General features: G+C 38.9%; 2 protein-coding genes across 5 annotated transcripts in view; one reads left to right on the top strand and one right to left on the bottom strand.

The window, feature by feature from the left end:
* Positions 1 to 19,505, top strand: part of pcp4a (Purkinje cell protein 4a) — a 29,996-nt gene extending 10,491 nt beyond the window's left edge. The window contains exons 2-4 of one of the 2 annotated variants that reach the window (XM_051401316.1): positions 10,855 to 10,906; positions 16,098 to 16,130; positions 18,434 to 19,505. In XM_051401316.1, the coding sequence (XP_051257276.1) occupies positions 10,855 to 10,906; positions 16,098 to 16,130; positions 18,434 to 18,564 (216 nt within the window). In that variant the 3' untranslated portion in view covers positions 18,565 to 19,505. The remainder of the gene's footprint in view (positions 1 to 10,854; positions 10,907 to 16,097; positions 16,131 to 18,433) is intronic. The other variant, XM_051401317.1, reaches the window with a different exon arrangement.
* A 3,326-nt stretch (positions 19,506 to 22,831) lies between these two features.
* The window catches only part of dscama (Down syndrome cell adhesion molecule a), a 93,449-nt gene continuing 90,822 nt past the window's right edge, over positions 22,832 to 25,458 (bottom strand). For all 3 annotated transcript variants that reach the window (XM_051401284.1, XM_051401281.1, XM_051401283.1), the window contains one exon: positions 22,832 to 24,827. In XM_051401284.1, coding sequence (XP_051257244.1) covers positions 24,448 to 24,827 — 380 coding nt within the window. In that variant the 3' untranslated portion in view covers positions 22,832 to 24,447. The remainder of the gene's footprint in view (positions 24,828 to 25,458) is intronic.

Here is a 25,458-nt window from a genome sequence, read left to right as displayed (position 1 = left end):
CCAAATATGTAAATAATTTGTCCCCTTTAATTGTCACTGTGTAGCTGGCTGCTAAAGCACTGTGCAGTCAAAACTATGACCAAGGCCTAACCATCCTATTACATCCTCATGCCCAAAGCCATAAGTAATATAACACTTTAACTTAACCAGGTTATACATAAAATACATACATATACAAAAATGTCCTGCTAGGAAAGGATGTCAGTAACAATGTTTGAGCTAACTTTATCAGTCATTTGAGCTTCATTGTATTTGACTCTGTAGTCATTCCTTTTTACCCCCTTTTCTACCGCTAGAAAACTGTCTTTATGATTTATACTACCAATTAAATTAAAGTCCAGGTTGTAACTGACTCACTTTAATTAGTGAACACGTCAGCATCAAATAAAGATGAATAAGGATGTCAGCCAGCTTTCATATTCTAACTTTTCTGTCTAAAACAACAGCCTAATGCAGGAAAGGAGGACACTTCATTATTCTATTGCTGCCTGTCATCAGCTTGTTTTTTTCCCTTTTTGTCTGGGAAGACAGTTTCAAGGTGAGGAGACATTTTACAGTATTACAGCAATTTTCTTTCATTATTTTCTTAATGATTGGCATTGCCGTGGATGAAATAATTACCTGCTTTGTTGTGGACAGTTAATGAGCTGAAAATTGAAAAAGGTATTGGACACATACAGGAGAATAATAGAAAGTAGTAGAGTCCAGTGTTCGTTAGATAGCTGTGCAGTGGTGCATAGTTTTAACAGCGGATAGCCTACTGTGCACTGACTGTGACAGCTCTGTGAACTACACACACAGTTAAAATATGTTTTGCAAGGAAAGGACTTTCATTTTAACCACGCTGACAATGATGGTCTCGACAGCTATCGGATGGTTTCCCATGATATTTATGACATTCATGACCCCACAGGATGAATTGTAATAACTTAAGTGACTCGATCTCCTGACTTTTCATACAGTGGTTTATGACCAAATACCTGCAGAAAATAATGAGGTTCCCCTTAGCCTCAGCTTGTATGCTAACACACTAAACTAAGCAGAGCTAAACATGGTAAACACTAAGCAATATTTATTTATTTTTAAATTTTTTCTCTCTGATTGGCTTACCCTCACATTCTTACCCTAACCAGTCTTACTGCTCGTGTCTAAACCGAACCAACTAGACCAACCTACTAGAGAATTCTGTTGGCTGAGCCACTAACTTCCGGTTCGGCCCTTTAACCGTTAAATGATTTAATCTGGTGAATCTTCTAGACTTTCAAAATTTTATCGAGCTGAATGGGTAAAATTCTGATAGAGAAAAATTTATTTGGCAGGGGTTATCCTCAAAAAAATGTATCCACTGTACAACAGCCCTAACCCTCTTTCACAATGTATTCTTATGGGAAGAAGTATTTTTTTTTAGATCACATGACGAACACCGAAGCTGCTGTTCATCTTCCAAAGCTGGCGTTTAACTGTTTTTAAATAGGCTCAGGTGGTTGTAACAGAAAAGTCATTTTAAACACAGTGTATAGTCTAACATCGTGGCATCAGGTTGCTTGTTCAGTCAATCATTCCTCAGCGGTGTCAGTCCTCCATGCTGTCATCCCTGTTTCCAGTCTGGTGGTGGGGAAGCTTCGAAGGAGTTGTAATGGTGCTGGGAAGAGCTGTCTGTGACCTAGTTTTGCTGTCTCCTCGTTAAATTGTTAATAGATCCTGAGTGCAGCATGGAGTCTCTCTGGGGAGGCCGAGCTGCCATAAGAACCAGAAATAGCCCCCCACACACTGGGAAGGTAATTTATTTATTTTACCAATTCCCTCTATGTCCACGCCAACTCTTCATGCCAGTGTAGTGTTTCATACACAGGAACCTCCCATAAGGAAGTGATGGAAACAATGCAGCTTTAGAAACTGTATTAGTACAACTCAACCATTCTGTGGATGTAAGTGTAGATCATTCATTTGTGTGGATGCACTCTGTACCAATAGTCATCCAAGGATCTCTGTTTCTGTCACTGCTAGCGTCTGCATTTGACAACCTGGGAATAAGAACTGGCTGTAAAGTGTGTAAGAAACTACAGAATGTGTGAAAAATGCAAAGGGCCATATCTACACCCAGTGTTTGGTTTGTCTGTTCTGGGCTGCTGTGGAATGGTGGTTCAACATGCCGGGTACCATGGAAGGCAGTCTGTGTGTAGATAAAAACGTCCCATTCTATGGTAACAAAACTATTGCTGTATTCGGGTGATGATACAGTATTGAAAACATACCTATGAATATTATATTGCATTTCTGCGAACAGATCATCCTAAATGTTACACACTGGATCTCTAAGGGCTGATATTGATATTTTGGACTCATATCATAAGCATGGTACACTGCTGCCATTAGACATTAGTATAAAAACATTCTAATAGCTCAAGGGAGCAAAACAATAAGCTTTGTACATTGTTAGTCAACCATGGCAGACACAGCCATATGTGGCAGATACACTGTACAGAAGGACATCATCATTAGTGGTGTAATTATCATCATTGCCATCTATTTGTCAGGCTCTCTCTGTCTCCAGCATATGGGACTAGGAGCAAACAAACACTGCAGTTTTTCCTCAGGGACTGACAGCACGCCATCTCTTCACAAGCTGCACACAAGCCCAGCTCACAAACCAGTCAGCAACACTGCATTAGGTTCAGTTTAGTTGCTCCATTACTGGCACTGAAGCCATGTAAGACTCATGATCTCCTTTAGTCGAGCTTCCTAATGAGGAGCTGTGCTGTTTGGCAGACCTAAAGAGAGAAAGAACCAGTATACAAGTAGAATTAGTATTACACTAAATGCAAATAGCAAACTGTAGACTGGACTGTAGACAAGAATGTTAGTATTAGATACGTTTTTTTGTCCAGTGATGGCTTTCTTTCTACAATATCTGCACATAGCAACTATGTTACGAAGTGGCTACAGTTGATAATGGATTTATGGAAACAACTCCTGAACTGGACTCCTGAGCAAAATGTTTAACCTTTTTTATCATTTACTGGGCATAAATGCTTTTTTCAGCAATTGATAATAGCTTTGATTGCGTGTGTCCTGTTAGCAGCCTGTATAGCTTGGATTGTAAAACTACAATATCACTCTGAAATTCATGTTTTTGTATGGGTTACCTGTGCACAGAATTTACTGCAACACTGAAAAAACATTTTTAAGCCTAAATGAGGCAAGTTTGCATTTTGGTGACCCCAAATCACAGTAAAAGAGGTTTGAGGATGTCCACACGCAGAAATCATGCCAATCAACAAAATGTAGTATTCTTCATGGCAGATGAAGGTGGAGTTGGTTCAGCCATTTTTAGATTGTTTTCTTGCATCCACTGCTCTGGCTTTGAAAGTGACTGGATATATGGGCCAAAAATCTAACCAATATGGACTATATGAGACTAACCACAGCTGAATACTGGACTATAAGGTGTAAGGTGGCCTTCCATTGGACATAGCTTGTTGTGAGACACTGCTGATGTCTGCCAGAGTAGTAACTCTCCTTTGTTCAGACAGGTTTGTATTACAATTTATCACATCCACAGCAATGAGAAGATGTACTGCCAGTCACCATACCCTGGAAATAATTTGAGGGATCTCCAGGGTGACAGTAATGGGATGCTGTTCTCACTGGGTGATTTAGACCGATGCAGTGGAGGTATTTTTTACATAAAATGCTCCTTAGTGCAGCTTTAACACATGGATAGTTCTGGCATGTCATTACATCACACATCTTTTAACCCTGTGTGAACCCAGCAGGCTCCTATTGGCTGTCCCAAAGCCTAGATTAAAAATACTTAGGTCCCAATTGGCTGCTCCCAAATGTAGATTAAAAAGAGTCCTCTGCCATCAGCGACCTGCCTGAGAGGCTTAGCCTGCCCAAATCTCATCTTTCAAATCACCCTTCAAAACTCTTTTTAGGAACTTGCTTCTGTCTAATCATGAATTAGCTTCACCTTACTTTCTTCAGACATCTTACCTCCAACTGCTATTGATTTTACCTTCTTTTGAAATCTTTTGTAAAGTATTTTACAAAGCATTTCTAATTGTGGTAAAAGTGCTATAAACTTTCTTCTTCCCCTTCTCTTCAATCTTTCTAATTATGTACCACAAACACTCATGTGCACCTGCTCCTTTGCCAGTGTTAATCATCATGATAGCAGGCTTCTCAGCTTGGTGTCCCCTGCCAGCTTCTGTGTCATGCGTGATCCTTTAAATGAGACAGAGACAGGTTGAAGTCAAGGTCACAGCTGACAGGTGTGAGGGTTAATGAAAAGTGGATGGCCATGGACGGCAGAGAGGAGTTCAGATGTGCTAAAACGACAGCTGATGCGTGCATGTATCAGTCTGAATCATTCTCTCACCTGTTACTGGTGTGACCTGTTTCTTACTCATACACAGAATCCTGCGTCTTACATTTTATTTGTACTTGCAGGCAGCTGCAGAAGGTATTCTACTTGTTTGTTGTGTTGTGCTTTCTTGGAATTGGGGTTTCCAATTCATTTAAAGCACCATTGTGTAGGATTTTGTTGTATCTAGAGGTGTAGTTGTAGATCGCAACTTCCTCGCTTTACCCTCCCCTTCCAAGCCAATCCAGCTCTTATCTAGAGCCAGTGTTTGGTTTGTCCATTCTGGGCTACTGTAGAAACATGGCAGTTAAACTTGGTGGCCTCCATGGAAGGCAACCCATAGTGTCTGTAAGGAAATGAAAACATAGCAATTCCTATTTTCAGGTGATTATACACTAATGAAAGCAAACCTATGAATATAATATTCAATTTATGCCAAATAGATCCTCCTAAATGTTACACTCCAGACCTTTACAGTGACAGTAAAACAGTTCTGAGTGTCTTCAGCTTCTGTAATGTGGCATATTTGCGAGTGAATGGGAATATCTGGGTGGTTATGATTGCAAGTGAAATTTAATGAAATCCTTTATCCTTTTACATTAGATTGCCCACTAGGGGTCACCAAAGATACATGGGGGGTTCATGAGGCCTTCTTGATTTGAAGGCTTGAAAGAAAACTGTAAAAATATGCACAGTATATCAGCATTCTACGGAGCCCCTAAAGGGACATGGGGGAAAAAAAAAAAAATGAAACGTTTCTAGTGCGCACTAGATACTATCTTGTGAGCACTAGATACTATCTAGTACTATCTAGTGAGCACTAGATACGATCAGTGTTGTGGCAAATCAACACATGGCTAATTTTAATATTCAAATGAATATTAAACTAATTTGTCTGTAACTAAAAAATAAATGTAAATTAATCTGTAACCTCTTTTGTTACAGTCCGCATTTAAATGCCCTGTCCTGCAGCCGGACACTCATTTGTCCTCCTTTTGAGAAAAAAACAAAAACAGTCCGCCTTTTGACACATTACCTTGTTAGTTTAATACTTATTGGCTTAAAATGTGTGTCAAAATAAGTAATTTCATTGGTTACATTTTCCTGTGGTGACCTATCAACACATGGCTAATTTTAATATTCAAATGAGCCATGTGTTGATTCCCACAACACTCCATCCATATCTAGTGTGCACTAGATCCTATCTAGTGAGCACAAGATAGTATTTAGTGCGCACTAGATAGTATCTTGTGCTCACTAGATACGTTTCCTTTTTTTTTTTTTTCCCATGTCCCTTTAGGGGCTCCGTAGCATTGGGTTCACTTAAGTGAAGAACAGTAAATGTGAAGTAAATTGTCTCATAGAACAATGGCCAAGCCAGCGACAATTATTTTTTTTTAAGAACCCTAATGGGCTGTATGATTGATAAAAGGATTTTAAATCATCCTGCTTTACACAAACTTCTTGCTGTTACTAAGTTCATTATTTTGTTTAATTACACAATTTTGAATATAATATAAAACAGTCATAAAATATATCACTTAGTAAGGGGTCATCAGTTTACTAAATGATAGAAAAGGGGTCCTTAAGGAAAGAGGTTGGGAACCACTGCTGTAGAGGACCATTGATTTCCACCCACACCTTCCTCACCCACATTAGATCACGACAAGGAGAAAGAGATGGTAGAAATAAATAACTCAGACCTCAATCACATTCTGTGGAAGTGAAAATAGAGTAGCTACTACAACCTAAACTAACCGAAGCAGTTTTATATAATGAGATACGTTAATGAGCCCAATTCACATTTGACTGCATACATTTATGCCCCTGTAATCAATTTGGTTGTGAGTGAGTGAAGTTTTGTTCGTACATTTACTGAACACCTCGACTACATGTACACCAGTAAGTAAGTGAATACTAATATATGAATAATAATATATCACTGTTCATACCACTGCAATGTTCAGTGCTGCTGAGTACATTCAGAATTTTGCTGGTTCAAACTGCCTTGTTTGCTTCTGTACAAAACTGAACCTTATAGGAACACTGCTAGTGTTCCTATAAGGTTATAAATAGTGTTTATAAGTATAATAGCTCAACAGTGCTCCCAGTGACCTATGAAAATACAACTATCCCCACTGACAATGATGATACAGTATAATTAATTCAATTTGAGGATTCAGTGTAAAAGATTTGTTACAGTTATTAGGACAAAATGATATATAAGATGTCCAGATGCAAATAAACATTGTAACCTAAATTTGTGCTGACTTTCATACTCCGTATCTAGTCAGTCCCTCCAGGAAGTTGCAATTAATGCAAATTCAACCAATCCTTGCAAATTCTGCAAGAATTGTCAGTTTTGTTTGTCCAATCACCACAACCTTTGACCAATCATTGTAGTTTCCCATGCTTGCAGACCATGCAGACTATTCAATTCAATTCACTTTTATTTGTATAGCGCCAATTCATAACAGAAGTTATCTCAGGACACTTTCGAAATGGAGCCTTATAACATTTACAGGGACCCAACAGTACCACCATGAGCAAGCACTTGGCGACAGGGCAAGGGAAAACTGCCTGTTAAGAGGCAGAAACCTAGGACAGATCCTTCGGCTCTAGGTGGGTGGTCGTCTGCCTCAACCAGTTGGGGTTAGAGAGACAGAGAGAGACAGAGAGAGAGAGAGAGAGAGAGAGAGAGAGAGAGAGAGAGAGAGAGAGATGCATAGCAACAACAGTAGCAACAACTACACTAATAGTAGTAGTAGTAGATGATGACGATGACAACAGCAACGATGGGGGACAATGAGCAGTGACAATAGTAATAATAGTAACTGTAGTAATAATAATAATATTAATAATAATAATAATAACAATAATTTCAGTGATATTAGTGATGGCAGTCAAGCAGGACCATGGCAGGAGGCTCCACCAGGATCCATGAGAACCTGCGAGACGAGAAAGCACAAGAACTCCGGGGAAGAAGTGAAGTTAGTAACATGCATTAATGGGACATGAATGAGTGCAGAAAGAGAGAGAGAGAGAGGAAGAGAGGAGCTCAGTGCATCATGGGAAATCCCCCGATAGTCTAGGCGTATAGCAGCATAACTAAGGGATGGTTCAGGACTCACCTGATCCAGCCCTAACTATAAGCTTTATCAAAGAGGAACGTCTTAAGCCTACTCTTAAATGTGGTGAGGGTGTCTGACTCCCGAACCACAACTGGAAGCTGGTTCCACAGGAGAGGAGCTTGGTAACTGAAGGCTCTGGCTCCTGTTCTACTTTTAGAGACTATAGGAACCACAAGTAGCCCAGCATTCAGAGAACATAGTGTTCTAGTGGGGTAATAGGGTACTATGAGCTCTTTAAGATATGAAGGGGCCTGACCATGACTAACTAATGGGCAGTGAACGTCTCACATTTACCCTCATAATCCGTTTGGTAAGGTAACTTGGAATACGCCAAACAATAGGTTTTTTATATAAGTTCCCTTCAATTTTTTTCTATCACAAAAATTGTTTTTGGAATTTTCACTTTTTCAATTTAATTGCCAAAAATGCCAAGAGACATTGTAACATGCATCAAAATGATTCAGATAATCTGCTGTGAAATCAGCCATTTTAAACCACAATAATCCCAAAAATGTTTGCTAGCATTATAGTAATTTCCCCCCGGGGATTATTAAAGTATTTCTGATTCTGATTATAGCTCATGAATAAAACATTTTATTTGCATGAGGAAGACTGTGGTCTTACAATAGTGACATAAGCTTGCTTTGAAAGAAAAATACAGTTTCAATGTGTGTATTTATTTACAGTGAGATATTTTCTTTTATTTCTAAAGTCATGGACCAGATGTATGAAGAAACACACCATCTATGTAGACTATACTAAAGCATTACTGTACATTTCTTTGCATAATATACAGAAAATATAGCTGACTGAACAGTTGTAATATTTCTCTTTAACAACCTTCCTGCCAGGGAGGAACAGAAACACAAACATTGTGAAGCTTTTGCTTCTGACAGTTTGTTGTTCAGGTTCAGAGGCTGTGCTGTGTTTGATATGAGGAAACGTGACTCAGCTGATATCCTACAGTCTGTTAGATTTTATATCACACTAAAAAAGCAAATGTCAGCACTGCTACACCTGCTACTGCAACTACTGTTTTCACTTTTGCCATCCAGAATTCTTATTGAGGTTTTGAGTCTTTTGTTTAAAATGCTGCTGGCAAACAGAGCGACAATATCTCCTCAACTGTTGGAAGTGAGCAAGTGATGGGAATCAAGCAGTGCCAAGCCTGAGCAAAGACTGAGATGGGCCATGACAAACACCTCATTTGAAATTCACTCATTGCTTCTGAAAATCCTCATATGAATTTTTATGCAAATGTTCCTTTTTTCTTGCTGTTCTCTGTGTTTATTCAATAGAACTTCCACTGGAGAGGAAATTTAGCATAAAAGGGAAGAGTGTGGAGAGGACGTGCTAATGCATGGTGAATTATCCCCGTGCACATTAGGACTGGAGCTGTTATGCAAGCTCAGACTGTATCCAGGCAGATGTTCTACAACCTCCCCAATCATATCTTGGCTTTTGTGAAAGATTGGGCAAAAAACAATTTTAAAAAGTAACAAACACAGGTCTGAGGCATCAGTGTGTCATCACTGACTCTCTGCCAGCTGCAGGGCTGCTGTCTAGTCAGTGACCTCTGACCTCTGACCTCCCTGTAATCTGAAACTCAGAGATTAGAACAGATTAGATTTACAAACATCCACGTATTCTAGCTATATTTGGTCCATATCTCATCTACTAATGCAATTCAACATATTTTTATCTTACACCTGTCTTTAGTGTCATGTGATGACAAATACTAATAAATCTGATGCATCAATCACAAATGTGTTTTATTGGCTTTATTGCATGAATGCTGAATAAATAAACCAAATGTTCCTTCTCCACCGTTTTGTTACAATTAGAGACAAAAATAATCGTACTCAGGATACTTTTATTGCAACACAGCCGCCCACCGTAGACACAAATAGCACCCACACCTCCTGTTAGTGTGATTTTAGTCCCCTCATTTCTAGCGGAAATGTGACCTAATATAGAAGGAGTCTTTGAACTTGGATTAGCTCCTCTCTTATCTGTTGGTGGCTCTACAGCTACAGCCCATCTGCTCAGTGTATGAAGCTGAAGCTAAAGCAAGAGAGCCAAAAAGGATTGAGATGGAGAAGAGTAAAGAATAAATGTGGGGAAAATATAAGAAAAAACAACATCAAAAAGTTGTGACCTGCAGCTGGTTATTGATTTCAGCTTGTAGCACATTTGTCTTGATTTCTCGATATTGCACTGTAGCTTCCAACTGCACCGAGACAATCACTCAAACATTATTGCTGTTCTGCTCCCGGACGTCTGCTCTGGCTGCCACTGAATGCTCGCTTTGTGTCCTGGTGGGTGGAGGTGTGATGTATGGCGCCAACGGTGCGTGGCATAGGCTCCTGCCCCGCCAAATACCAGAGCACAATCAAGCAGATGAGAGTCAGCGTGGTGCTGGGAATCCCAGCGGCATTGACTCACTTTGAGTTCTTCGTGTAAACAGAAAAACAGATGGCCACGCTGCCAAACAAGTTTCTCTTCCACTGGCTCTCGTGATGGCACATGGGGACACGGGAGGGAGACGTGGGCTTTCTTTTGCCAGTTTTATTTTGCTTTCTTCCTGCTTGGCTCACATACGTCAAAACTACTTAGGTATTTTAAAATTCATTGAAAACGCAGGATTAATAATTCAGGTTGAGTTTAGCAAGATGGAGAGATGGTCTCTGCTATGAAATACAACATGCTCTAAATCAAATCACACGTGCAACGCTCAGTTGTATGAGTTATGTTCTCGATTTGAACACATTGATCTTGATCATGCTAAGTGAATGATTGGAAAATATTATCCACAGACTCAGAGTGATACAAAATTATCTTTCTGCAAGCAAACAAATTTAAGATCTGAATGATGCAACTGCAGCAAACTGTCTCACACACACTGTAGTGTCTGGTGCATTTGGAAGCTTTTATTTTCAGAGCTGAGTGCATCTCGTAATGTTGCAGAGCAGCACCAGTCTGTCAGGGGAGAACAGTCGGGAGCTGTTAGAGAGCAGGCAGAGTGAGCGTGCCTCTGCTGCAGAAACATGGATTATAGATCAACATATTTCATCCCAGCTCCTCTCACACAGCAGAGACTGTCCTAACATGTTCACTGTGACTGGGTTTTAATGTGAGGATGACTCCCTATCATGCTTTCTCTGTATATAACAAACATGTTAAATCTTGTGTTGTTATCAACAGAGATCTTGGAATTGAAATGCTTAACTTACTGAAAATTAGCATTTTGTAAAATAAATGGTAAATAAACTCTAATAAGAACATTTTTAGTATTCACATGTTGATTTCTTCTGAAAAAAAAAATGCTGATCATGTTTTTCTCTGCTTTCTTTGCAGAGACAAGCATCTGGAGCAATGACTGGAAACAGCAAACCATCTGCTGGCCAAGGTATTTTCTAACCATCATGTTCAGTCTGAAAAGTACAACCATGCAGAAATATAATGCAGAATATTACTGCATATAGTAATGGAACAAATCTATCGCTAGTTTTGCTCTTTGGTTACAATGGAAAGTATGATTTTCAGTTATCATCATCATTGTTTGACAAACATTATAACTGAAATTGTTCAACAGATCAGTTGTTTTCACAGCTCACCTAGACACATGTTAGAAGAGTGTTCAAAGTTTTTGACAAATTCAGTAAAATAAAATACAAAACCTCTTGAATGCAGCTAATTGGAGTATGAACAGTTTATTTGTAATATTAGTACTTAGTACTGTATATGTCAAAAGAAAATTGTAATTCTACAGTTCCTATGATTGTAATTATATTCTAATAACATATAGTTTATCATTATGTTCATTGGTCATTGACCCTTTGCTTTATAATATGACACTGTATGTACCCCTCTAGCATCATTAATGGATGCGAAGGGTTGCACGGTTAAGTTAGCAATAATTAATGTGCAATGTCTGCTTACACGCTTTCAAAATAAAGCTTGCATAGTTAATGATGTAAAACAGTCAGCTGTTTAGGTTTTGGTACAAAAATTAGGAATAGATCATAAGTTACGTACCTGATGTACATGAATAAAATGTAACCTAGGTACGTTACTAAAACAAAAAATTGTTTGGGTTAAAGTCCTGTATTATGAGCCATCCATCCACCCCAACAACTCAATATATAGACTTTCTTGCTCTTTATACTACATCTCTTGACTTTATGGCAGACACATCCAAAAATTACACTAGGGGGATACCTACAGTGTCAGATTTTGTAGGGCCACTGAACCAAAAGGCAGTATTTGACGACCATATATAGGTCTGGGTTGAGTTTATTGAGGATGTAAATAGCAGGATGTAATAGATGTAAATATGACCTGGCAGTTAAATTCCTGGTGTTATATTTTGTCTCATTTCTGATCTCTGTAAGAAGAGTAAGACAGTGTAAAAACTGCTTGTAACCAAACACTGCACTTAAAGAACCACTGTAAAACTCTTTGATACTCCAGAGGTGTTGTTTTTGTGACTATAAATAGGCGTCCGCTTAATAAAAGTAGTTTAAAGTAGAAGTTCTAGAAAAGTCACTGTGTGTACTCATTGATCTAGGCGGGAGTAGTAAAAAAAAAATAGCATCATGCTGAGAAACTATCATGTCATTTTAGTAAAATTACAAACAATAATATGACACAATCACAATCAATCAGAGTAAAAGATGTGTAAAGTTACAATGCGTGTATTAGTTCACACAGAGAAAGATATCTGTTTGCAGATGACACAATTGTGTGTACATTAAAGTGTCTCATTCTCTCGTTCATTCAGTATCATATGTGCACGTTTTGGCACTAAACAGTAATCAAAAGATCCTCAAATACACTTTCAGTTACATGCAGTGATCTTTATTGTCGATTTTAAGTAAATTCTATAACGTGCCTTGGTATCATTATTGATTCTGAGCTTTCTTTCAAATTCCACAAAGATGCTGCTATCAAAAGAGTAGACCATGGTCTGGGAATTCTTTAAAAGGTCCAAATGTGGTTTATTTTAATGTTAGAAAAAGGCTTTTCACCCAGTTGTTGCCACTTTTTGGATTATGCTGATATCATAAAGCTAATAATAATGCTAATGCTAATAATCTTTTATATTGAAAGTTATTTACAATTGTTTATGTATATTTATTTTGAAATGTCTGTTTTATACCCATCATTGTCATATGTATGAGGCTCTTAATTTGGAGTCTTTAAATGTCAGAAGAAAATTAACTTCATATTAATGTTTAAATAAATACATTTTAATTTCCCAGTTTATTTGAAGTAGTTTAGAGCCATAATGCCTTAGTGTATTTTGAAGTCTCTCACTTTGTCTGTTGCAACAGAAACTGGGAAAAAAGCACTCTGCATTAAGGCTCTCTTTGATTGGAAAAATTTACTGTCTCACATTAAATCTTTTGGATTATTTATTTCTTATTTTAAATTAGGTTGCTCTTGCTTAAAATGTTTATGCTTATAAACACATTTATAATTATGAATTAATGTCATGACAACAGTTTTGTAATATTTTTGCACTATTTTTTTTTTTTTTTTCTGTGTTTCAGAGTGGTTTTTGTGTGCACCACCTAGTAGTTTAAATGTGATGAGATGATGCATCTGTCAGGGGGCTTATCCAGTGAAAAATACTTTCAGTTTGCTGAAATAGTATACTTACCACACTTATAATTTTTAAAACCTTGTATAATCCCAGAATTTGCTGTATTTCATAGTAAGATCAGAGAGAATTTGACAGAGTAGTTTATTTGAATATGCCTATTTTCTGCTTTTGTATAAGAAACAACATTCCACAGTGGCAATAGAATGGTTTCCTCTACCATGGTAGCAATTCACAGGAAGACCTACTTTGCAAACTGGGCCATGGTATTGTTGGCATAATAATGTAATTCAAATCCCTTGAGTTATAAACGGTAAAATTGGGCTTGCAGTACTTGGCAGAATCCTTTGAAATTCATAAATGGTGTTAAGTGCAGAACTGTTGTCCTGGCAGAATTAGAGTATGCAAGAACAAAGGCCTTTTCCTAATGAACCTCAGACCAGTGAAGCGCTTTTTTCATGACCTCAGCTCAAGTGAGACGAATGTGAATCAGTCTGACACTCCCTCTCTGGTTTGCAGAATTAACACATGCAAACTAAGCTTTGAAACAAGCTGATATGTCATCATGAATATACATTTAGCAGGTTGTTACTGGGTTTTTATAGTTTCAACCATGCAAGCAGATACTGCATATCTTACAAGTGCTTTCTGCAGTCTGCACATTTTCAAAATTAGGTTTCATGGCAGCATATGATACAATACACTGAGGATTCGCTGAATGTAATCTCCTCCACTCCTTGAAGTCAACCCTCTCCTAACACAATGGATGCAGCAGGTTAATAGCAGCCCATTCGCACTGCTAAATGGCTCTATATCCAGCCCCCTAGCAGCCCTACGTACCTGGAGACCATGTGTCACCTCTCCTGTCTCTCTGGGGCTGCTGATAACACTGTTAAGACCCCACGCTGAAACGGTTTTCTGTCCCAACTTGTGGGATGATGAAGTGTACTGCAGCTCAGCCTCAGTCCGGAGGGAAACATCCCGCCAGTGATCGGAGAGGGATTTTAGGCACCTTAATTGAATTTGATAGAGGCATGAATTGCATTTACTTGACTTTTGCCCATTTTCACACTTTTTCCATCTTTTCGTTGTTTTTGGTTTGGGAGTTACTGAAGTCTAATTCACTCTAATAAATGTACAGTTCAAGAAAGGTACTTTTTAAAATTATTATATTCATTATATTATATTTAATTAAACAATGCTCAACACATCAAAATATCAATCATCATAGGACGATGACAGAGGGGGAAAGAAGTGGATGATACAAGATGTATCCATTTTACCGTCAAGATCATAAAAAGGACACATTTTAACCCCATTTACACATTAACTCCTAAATTACTATTATGTACAGGCTAATCCACTTAATATGAATTACACAGAAATGTCAGCATCCCTCCAGTCCAGGATTTGGTCATTAAGCTCACTGGGCATGACATTTATCAGAGGCTATCATAGATACATAAAGCTGTCGTCATTTCCTTTTATTTTGGCACAGGGCCTTTCCAATCTCGTGCTACAGAAGGAGGTTTTCTTCAATCTAATTAAACAGAATGCGTTTTCTTGCTAAGAAAAGAAGGTTGTCCAGCTTCTACATGAGTCCAAGGTTTCCTCTGTAGATGGCAGTCTGAACAGCAGTGCCTTCAATTGAAGCTAATAAATATATTTAGTATAAATATTTGCTGTACCAGTGAAACATTGGGTACCTACATTTGTGTTTTGGAGGGACCCAGAAATAAATCACACAAATTACACATAAAAACCCAGAACCCAGAAGAAGCCTAACGTTTGTTCCCTGGCAGGATTAATTCTGTACACTGTGTGACTTCTTATTAAATAATGATTGTAAAAAAAACAACAATAAATGATACCAACTAGTTTCATTGCACTATATCAACCGTTACCCCAGTTATCCTGCTTTGTTGTCCAGTAACAATATTACTGTACCCTGTAAATAATTATTTAATAGGTACTCAGCAATGTGAAACATATTTACAGTGTCATTTAAAGTACCACTTAAACACAAAGTTGTTACCCCCTTATTTCCCAATTCCCTACAGATGGGTGACAATTTAAAGGAAAAACCAACACAAAGCTCCCAGTCTCTGCAACCCTCTCCATTCTTCCATAGGTGTTCATCACATAATTTTGGTTGGCCCCTCGTGTCATGTATAAAAGTATCTGCATGTTTCATGATTCTCCACTCATTTATTCAGGTTTTTCCTTTAATTTGTCACCTGTCTGTATTTGTCTCTGTATTGGTAACTGGTAAGGATTTTATTGATCCCATATATAACATCTATAATATATTCAGTACATGATAATTATAAAGAAGCTCTTCACAAGTCTTTCAATAGAAAGATTTTTTTTCAATGCTGACTGGATGTGCTATCCGCCAGCCAGCTCACAAGCTAACAATGACTTGTGATACTGAATAAGGCCGACCTGTTGGGATTGACTGAAAGGGCATCATGTCAGTATGGAAATCAATAATTTACCCTTTTCCTATAGACACAGTACCTCACAGCTTGAGAGAATAAATGTGTTCCTTTTCCATTGTTTGTGAATATATTGGTGTCTAACTTGTGGTTCAGTTTCCAGTCATTGCTTGGCTTCACAGGTCACCTTTTTGAAGTTTCGTTGCTCAGTATTCTTTCGACTGGGCTTTCATCAATCATTGTCCGTATACTCTCAGGTTCCTTTAAATCTCACAGGAACCAATTTGAACGTGACCTTTCACAAACCTCTTAAGAAAATAATCCCATCATCCTTTGTGGCAATTTGATTCATTAATGTAGCAAAGGAACATATTAGTGAAACTGTGACATGTCTAGTCTTACGCCCTCTGTGGTGTAAAGGGCATCGACCCTGTGGAGCAGGTGTGATTTGAGAGGAGGAAGCTGTGTGTGTGCGAGAGAGACTGACGGAGAGGTTGAGTGGCTTCTGCAATCATGAAATATGAATGTTGTTTTCATTGTCACGTATGTCATCCAAGGGCTTCAAGGTCAACAAAAGATTCCAGCTAAACGTAAGTAGGCTATTTGGAAAAGGTTCCCTTTATGCTAGAGCCCACACCTCGCACAGCAGGTCAGCACAACCATGCACGGAGCATCTTACTGCATGACAACTAACAACAGACTGTGTCACATCCCATAAAACCTTTTCACTTGTTTTAGTCACACACATGTGAGCAGTCAGCGCTGACTTGATGTCAGTCTTGATTATGCACTCACCATTTGGATGCACGGAGAATGATGATGAACCTTTAAATAAGCAGAGTTTCTTTTTCTTTCAACAAGGCATGTCTCATTCTCTTCACACAGGAGGATTAAAGGGGATGTTGAACAGTATGTGTTTTAAATAAAGAAGTTTGACTCTTTGGTCATAAAAGACCCACGTCCTCTCTGTCAGATAGAGAGCAGTCGCCTCGTTAGCCTCGTTTGTCGATATGTGAGCTTCTGTGCTGTCCTTTTATTGAATGTCAGACATCTGTAATGACATTTACATCTGACATGAATGAGGTCACTCCTTTAACACTACAACAGAAAAAAACTGCCTGTAAAACCTGCAATGAATTTTTTATTTTCTTTGCACGTTTTATGGTTCCATTTATTTGTTCTGCTATGTTTATGTAAAATTGTTATTTTACAGGCTTCCCTTCACAGAGTTTACCCTTTCTCAGAGGGCACCTGAGTTTTTGTGTCAAATAATTGTCTGAAATCCATTATAGAGGCATTTCCACCCTGACAAGGATACAAATGAAGGAAGAAATATAGAACAGTCTAAAGGGCTGTCCACACCAAGCATGAGTGAACTATAATAATAACTATAAATTAGGGCTGTCCCAGACTAAAGATTTCCCTAGTCAACTAGCAGTCGTTAGATAAAGCCATTAGTTGACTGGTCGTCAAACGTTTATGATATTTATTGAATTATTTAAATATATCTATTTTAACAGCCGCCTGTTAAATGATAATGGAAAAAGCAGTAATAACTCTCACTGTGTCAGAACAAGCAGCAAGGAGACTGAATATTTAGTTCATTTATTTCAACACACTTATAACGCTAACAGTTACTTAAATTAACTTGCTACAAACTCGCTCCTCTCCCTCATGCCTTTCCTCCTCTCCCTCCTCCACAAACCTCCCCCTCTGATAGGACCCCTGAACTAGTGGCAGCGGCTCATTAGCAGTTAGCACATGCAGCAGCACTGTGTTACCAGAGAAAAGGTCCATGCTGCAACAGTCCGGGTGACAAGGCACAGCTCCTGTTTGACTGCGAATATCTGACTAATGAAAAGTGTGTCGACTATGACTCTTATCATGGACTAACAGATTACTCAACTTTTAGGGGACAGCCCTACTATAAATACAGCTTTTTAACAATCATTCCAACTCGAGTGGATGGTATAGTCCACACCACAAGGATAACGATATCGACAGAGGATAACAATGTTGTTGGGAGACCTGGATGGTTTACACAGAAAATCTCACTTTATTTATTTTTGAAAACTCTTCTGATAAAGCACAAATGTCACCTTCGCTTGTCCAAGAAAGTATCTAATGTGCTTGTTAGTGCCCCCTGTGGCTGTTGGGCGGCCCTTGAGATGCTACATTGATGTATTTTTGTAGTCCAACCCGGAAGTTAGCATCGCCTGGTTCCTTCGACAAAAAGCCAATGGGATTTTTCCATTAGATTTTAGATTTTCTCAGAAAATAAGCTCTTTGGCGAACAAAGGCTTATGATACTTACATGTGTTGTTCAGCGAGATAATCTTCACAAATGAACACCACTTTTATTATTTGTGAAGCATGAATGCCATCACCTGGAGGATGAACCTAACGTTAGACCACTAAACTGTTCGGTGTGAACATTTAATGGCGACAACCTCTGTGGTCTCGTTTAGCCACTTGTTAGCAAATGCAACATAAAAGCTTAAATATTCACAGGTGGAGTATTTACTGACTTAAGCTTGCGTTAACCACAGACGATATTTCAGACATGTAACCAAAAACCCACTGACTTTGAGGCGAGGGAACCGAAATGTTAACTCATTTGTGGGTTTTAGAACTCAGCAGCACTTTATTGTGGTGCGCCAGACTGTAATGAGCTCATTGCTTCCCCATGAGGCCCGGAGGATGGAATACACCCACTGATGTTGTTGAGAACCACAGCTGAGTGGGTGTTTTCCACCCTCCAACCTCAGGGGGCAGTAATAAAGGCATCACAAAGGTAAGACTTTTAATTATTTTAAAAGACAAAGTTTTAACAAGCAGTTTATGAATGTCCCACCATTTTCTCACCACCACCCCTCTCCTCTCCTCTCCCCAGATGAGAAGAAGGATAACCTCCCAGAAGACTTTGACATCGACATGGAGAACCCGGAGACTGAGAAGGCCGCCGTGGCCATCCAGTCGCAGTTCAGGAAATTCCAGAAAAAGAAGCAGGATGTGAAGTCTTAGAGCGGAGCACTGTCAGCTGCGTCGCCACTCGATGTGGGCCCAGTCTTGCATGTCAATCAAACTGCACCGTCATGAACTGAAAAGGAAGGGTAGGGGTGGGATTCCTGAAGGTGGGGGTCGGGGGGTGGGGTGGTCTGGGGCTAAATAGTATCTTTGTGAAAGTGTGTGTGTGTAATTATTAACTATTATATACAAAAATGATACTTGATCAAATTCTGGGTGTATGTATTTAAATCTTTTCTGTAATTTTGCTATTTCTGTTTTTTACTTCAATGACAGTGTAGCCGCAGTAGAGCTTAAAGTTTGAGTAGTTTTTTTTATGTCACACTCAGTGTAATATACCCATGTTAACAGAAAACTAAAATAAGTCTCATAAATTGTCAAACAACAATTATCTTTAATTCAGGGGGAATATAAAGCCACATGCATTGCTGTGATTGACACTTAAACGTGGGTCATGATTTCATTGACAGTCTTTGCAAGGCGTCATAATCAAAAGATGTTTCAGCTCTGCTGGAGGTCTGGTAATGGCATTTCCCTCTGGCTGGGTAAAATGATCCCATACAGCTGCCAGCGCTATCACGCCATACGACTGTTGCTTTTAAAATCAAATCAATGTCTAATTTGTATTTCGAAGTCGGAGGTCTCCCCTCCATCGTGTCTTTGCATCCGCTGAGATGAACCTCTCTGAGCTGTGTGTCTTTGACTGTAGATGTTGTGCTTGTGATTTGTGTTTCTTTCCTTAACGTGATTTAAATGTCATTGTTCAGTTGGCTCACACATGTATACTGTACAAGCACACGCAATTATGCATGCAAGCCTGCACACACACACACACACACACACACACACACACACACACACACACACACACACACACACACACACACACACACACACATTCATATACGTATACAAAGAAATAAAGACGTTGGAAAGAAGTGTTGATTTAGTTTGTATCATTCCAAATTGTTCTGGTAAGCAGCTGCACTGTACTGTATACAAGTGGTTCCCCACCTGGGGGTTCCCAAAGATTCATGGGTCACAAGGCCCTCTTGATTTTCAGGGCTGTAAGAAAACATTAAAATATACAGAAAAGTAAATGTAAAGTAGATTATCTAATAGAACAATTGCCAAGCGTCAGGGACAAGAAAACAGTGAATTTGTCAAAAAATAAGCCTATTAAGTCTGTATGATTGTTAATAATAATACAGACAGAGAATTGTATAAAAAGTTTTCGAGACAGGAAATAATCTGCTCAATATTCATCTAAATCACACAACACAAACATCCTGCAGTTACTGAGTTCACTGTTTGGGTTCATTTTACAGTTTTGAATATAATGTGAAATATTCATAAAATATGTCACTTATTCAGGGGTTGTCAGTTTACTCAATGATAGAAAGGGGGTCCCTGAAGGAAAAAGGTTGGGAATGACTGCCAGAGTGTGTGCAGCATGTGCAGTAGATTATATTGGATTAACTATATTACGATCCGTTACAACCTTTTAAAAACAATAAACAAACTGTCCAACAAAATGCTGAATAAGCATTTTGGATCTTTAACTGATATGACCTTGACATTGCAACAAACTCACTCACTGCTGCACTAGATCGTCACATACTCTAGTCAGCACAATTACAAGACCCTGATGTACTGATGGGTTTTCATGCCCTTTTACAGCAGACTGCATATATACTGCACATTAACTCATCCTGATTGATCTGAGAAAAAATTCTGCATTAAAATGCCTGCAGGAAGTCCTTATACGGGTATAGCCCCGTACATGTGTAGTTCAGTTTAGGCTACTATGACATTTGGTAATGCTGTCATTCAGAGAGACAACTTGTGAATCTTCTTTACAAATTCATACAATCCTTTTTACAACAACCACGTGGGCTTATTGTCTTCTGGATCTAGATAGATTTCTATGCAAAGTAGCTTGTGACTATGTGACCCTTTTAGCCACCACCTTTCAAGTCTCAGATTTTCAAGTGATAAACTATACATTGAACCACAATAATGAATGCATTAACTGCAGGAGGTTTGTGTAAAACGTCTGATCTGGATGAATGAGCAGATTATTTCCTGTTCCTGTTTTTTTTTATTATTTTTAACAATCGTAATAGGCTTCTTTTTTTTGACAAATTCAGTGGTTTCTTGTCCCTTGCACTTTTGTTCTATTAGACAATTGACCTCACATTTACTTTTCTCTCAACAGGAAGTGATGACATATCCTGTTTCATCATCAACTGTTGATAAACACAGACCATATTCAGATAAAAACTCTCACAAGCTGCTCACAAGAAGAAATACAGAATATAAAATGGAAATGAGACTGCAGTGTGCAGGTATTTCTCTAAAACTATACATCAGTTAATGAATACATGTTCAATAACATTTGATAAAGTCTGTGGACTGACAAATGAGTGTGCTATTTTCTTAGATAAAATCTAGAAGAAGTCACTGAAGTTTTTCTGTCCAGGCCCAATAACTGGATTTTAAGAAGAAAAAAAAAATCCTTGAATTCAACGAATGAAACAAACAATGTCGACTGTCAGCTGCAAACTGTTCAGGAAGGTACATTGCTCCAGTTCCTTATCACTTAACATGTTTGGAATGGTTCTCCCCAGCGCTGCCAGCAACAGCTTCATATTTCTCAGGCTGATCAGAGGGAAGAATTCAGGTCTCCTGAACCTTATTTATGACAGCAGTTATTAACCGCAGAGTGTGGCAGCAAGTAAATCTCTCTTACCACGCTTAATTTGTTGTGGACTTCAGAGGTGGTGGCAGATATAGTTCTCATGCTGAGTAATACGCCCTCCTGCTGCACCCCCTGTCTTGTGATGTAAGACCATGGAAGCAATTTAGCAGGCAAGACATGTGAGGCTCAGGCAGAAGCTTCAGAGTGGCAGGTTGGAAAGTCTTCAATTACTAAACCAGTTTAGGAAGGAACACTCAAAATGATGAACTGTACAATTTACACCTACGATAAGATTTAAAATGGATATTTATAGTCTAATGCTATCATTTCTAGAAGTCATGACATTTTACATTTTAACAGACATTATTAGAGATTTCCCCTCAGACTCAATTAAACTGATTTAAAGGACCAGTGTGTAGGATTCAGTGGCATCTAACGATGAAGTTGCAGATTGCAACCAACTGAATACCTTTCAGAGAAAATACGGTGGCTGTAAAAGCACAAGGCTCTATACCTTTGGACCTTTAATCAACCTATAATGTTCAGCAGTCTGAATTTGAATTCATGGTTGTAACTTCATCCTGCCTGTTATTGCCTACATTTACCAGAATGCCTTTTGACAGATAAGCTATACATGGCAGTGGCCAAGTGCTGTCAGTAGCAGGGGTCATGGGTTTGTGGATTTATGATGTCAGCTTACCAACTAGCAGGTAGACCTGGAGCATGTCTATAGCTGTATCTCAGTTCCATAACACAAATACAGGCATACTGACTTGTACACACTATACACTTCTTCTACACATCTTTACAGTATACTGTTTTTGCAGTTAGTATGCAAGAAATCAACATACTTTTATAATAGGAAATGATGCAATATTTGCACCATGTAATTAGATTTACAATGCACTACACTACATACTGCAAATTGCTTAGGATTAGTGTGTAGTATGGATTCGGGACACAGATTCGGTTTATGGCTACACCCCATATCAATACAACATCTCCAGTTAGACTGCATTCTAGTTTTTTGAGGCTGTGTTGTAATCAATCTCTTAAAAGAATGTTTTCCTGTGATCTGGGTACTTTCTACCATTTGCTGCTGGAATATACTTGTTAGAGGTGAATATATATATATATATATAAAATCTTAATGACTTTCCCCTTCTCCATGAACCTCGGAAGTAGGTGAAAAAATACACACTTCCAAACAACAAAATGGCTCAAACTGCATCTCCATGAAGTGTTCCTAAAAGGTTTGAGCGATTTGGGATGAAAGAAAGAAAGAGGATGGATCTGTGAGCAACATAACTCTTTACAACACTGCCACCTGCAGGCACGGGCCCTACAGAATCACACAGAAGATGATCTGACTGGCCAACATTTAAACCTCATTGCTGAGACATTACGGACAGGAAGTCTTACTGCTGTCATGATGAAAATAAGGCGGTATTAGGGGTTTCCTGCTCAGATTGGCATCCCAAACAGCCGGAGAGTGGAGCCTCCATGCGTCTGCTTCTTCTCCACACCACCATCAGTCACTCATGTCAAACCCGTGGAGGACACTTTGGGGAACAGCCATTTTATTAATCAAATTTGAACTTTGTGTTAGTTTCTCTTTATTCCAGTGCCACCACGGTGAACACTCATGTTAAAAATAAAAAGTGACATTTTTTTTTGTTAAAATGTATAATCATAATGAAGACAGTTAATCATAGAAACTAATCATAGAAACTGACATAATGACCTCACAGCATTTTGGATCAAACTCTTCTCCCTTCAGGCTAACTCAAAGAAACAGAAAGAACAGAAATGGGCCAGGGTAGACAGGAACAAAAAACAGCTTCTTACGTATATCCACATTTTTTTTTTAGATATTTCCCATAGACATTATAGGTTTGGTTTGAAGGGGGGATTCTGCTGGATTGTCTCACGTTTTTTTTTCCCTGTAGAGGAGCATCGCTGCAATGCAGCAACAGTAAATCTACTGAGGAGAGTGAGAGCCCTGAAGACTCTACCTAGTGCACTGAGAGTAGGGGGATCTATCTGGAGACACTTGAGTCGGGGTGTTGTGAAGTGCAAACCATTAGTTCTCTAAACCCTCCCTATTCTAGCTAACATCATTTACCACCCTGGCAAACAAGCAGTGGTAAACTACACCTGAATACATAGCTGGAGAGTGTCCGGCCCTGTAAGTATACTCACAACATAGTTATTTTTCATCATTACAGTACAGTATAGAGCAATAGTTTTCATATACTTTTCATATCTTTTTTCATATTGCACCATCAGAGAATGGGACACAGAGAAAGATCAACAGAGACTCCATTTCCTAATTAAAACGAGATATGTGCAAACATGACTAAGGACTTTATTAACCAAATCAATTCTTCCCTGTAATATCCACAAATAAAAGTGATTTCTCTTTTTATATATATATTTATAGTAATAAGAATAATAAATCTTCACATTGGATCATTTCATAGTGTGACAAAATGCTCGACTGGGCTGTCCAGCCACGATCGTAATCCTCATTGTCTTTTAATTGGTCAGTCCCCATGCATCCATAGGAAATAGATTTTTTTTTTCTTCAAAAAAAGTAACAATTTGAGAGCAGCTGAAAAGTTTGGACTGGTGTCAATTGCTTTCATTCCAAGATTTCTCCCAAGTTTCATTCAGTGTTTCAGAAGGATATTCCATAGGAAAAAAATGACTCCAAATGGTCATCTTCCACTCCAGAAAAACAAAAAGATGTCCGGGTTCTTATGAAAACATTGTAGTAATGGTGATAATAGATCATTTGGTAATCAATAATTAATGATCATTAATAGCTGACAACTAACAATTAATAATCACTGATTAATTATAAAGAATTAACAATAATCAAGAATAAATAATGCTCCCTCGTTACTCAATTAGTTTGGCAAAGCTCCGGCTGGAGTCGTTTCCGATGAGTGAATTTTTTCTCAAGTGAAACAAAGAAAAAAAAATAATAAAATAAAAATACAAACAAGAGATAAAAGAAAGCTCTAAAATAAATAAAAGGAGATTAGTAAAAGTGACCCCGCCCTTGGAGGGGGGGACATATATACAGAACTGCGTGGTGAAAGTCAGTTTACTGCACTTGAGTGTTAAGTCCAGTGTTAGAGTGAGTTCTAGTCCCGCCCTAGGTGCCCCCGCTGTTATACCAGCGTGTAGGACTTTGCGTAGGGGTTGCTGCTCTGTTTGAGATGTCCTCGCGAGTCCAGCAGGGACTCCTGGGAGGTGCTGAGCTTGGCGGCCTGGGCCAGCTCTGAGCCCTCTCTGTGTGGGAGTGTGGCTGCAGAGCCAGGTTGCCACTGGGCCACTGGGTCCCTGCTGGCCTGAGGGGCCTCTGTGGGCGTCGGGGGCGCCATGCGAGAGGGCCGCTTCAGTGAGCGACTCTTCTGGGGCTCCAGACAGGCCTGGCCCATGGCCGCTCTCTCCCCACTAGCTGTCCCCCTGGATGAGCCCGAGCAGGACATGCCTCGGTTTAACAGGAAGTCCATGCGCAGGTATGGAGGAAGGTGAACCAACTCGCCCCCTGCAGGACAACAGACACACATCAGCGTTAGGTATGAGAGAAAACACATACAGGCATCCATTCTCAACATCACCTGAACTTATTTTATTATTCTATTTATTATAAATATCAAGTTTAGTGAGCAACATTCCACCTGCAGTTGAGTCCACTGGTTTTAGAAACCTCTGTCCTCAAAAGAGTCCATCTTTTTACTCACCTTTATATGGGATGAGAATACAGCTTTGTCAGCTTATCAAAGCAATAAATCAATAGTTTATTCAGTATCATGACACAGACATGCAGGCTGTCTCCCTGTGTCCTTGCTCTGGCACCGTTGACTTCATTAGACTGACAATAGTACTACTATAAAACTATTAGACTAGACTATTTTCTACTACTATTTTATCATTGCACAGCAGTTTTTATGTTCATCCTATCAAGCCTCCTGTCTAAGCATGCACACTTGAGCATCTTATATTTGCACATATCAAATGAGCATTATTATGAACAAGATCTCCTAATATTGGTATTCAGAAAAGTTGCTTCCAAACTTTTTTAGACGGTGTATGTTACATGATGCTTGAATGAAAATGTCTATGTGAGAAAAAACCCTGACGGAACAGAAAGATAGCAACAGATTTCATTTTTGTAA

This window comes from Dicentrarchus labrax, unplaced genomic scaffold (assembly GCF_905237075.1).
Source record: "Dicentrarchus labrax unplaced genomic scaffold, dlabrax2021, whole genome shotgun sequence".
NCBI lineage: Eukaryota > Metazoa > Chordata > Actinopteri > Moronidae > Dicentrarchus > Dicentrarchus labrax.
Note: the sequence above shows the minus strand (reverse complement) of the source record. Positions and strands in the feature narration are given on the sequence as shown.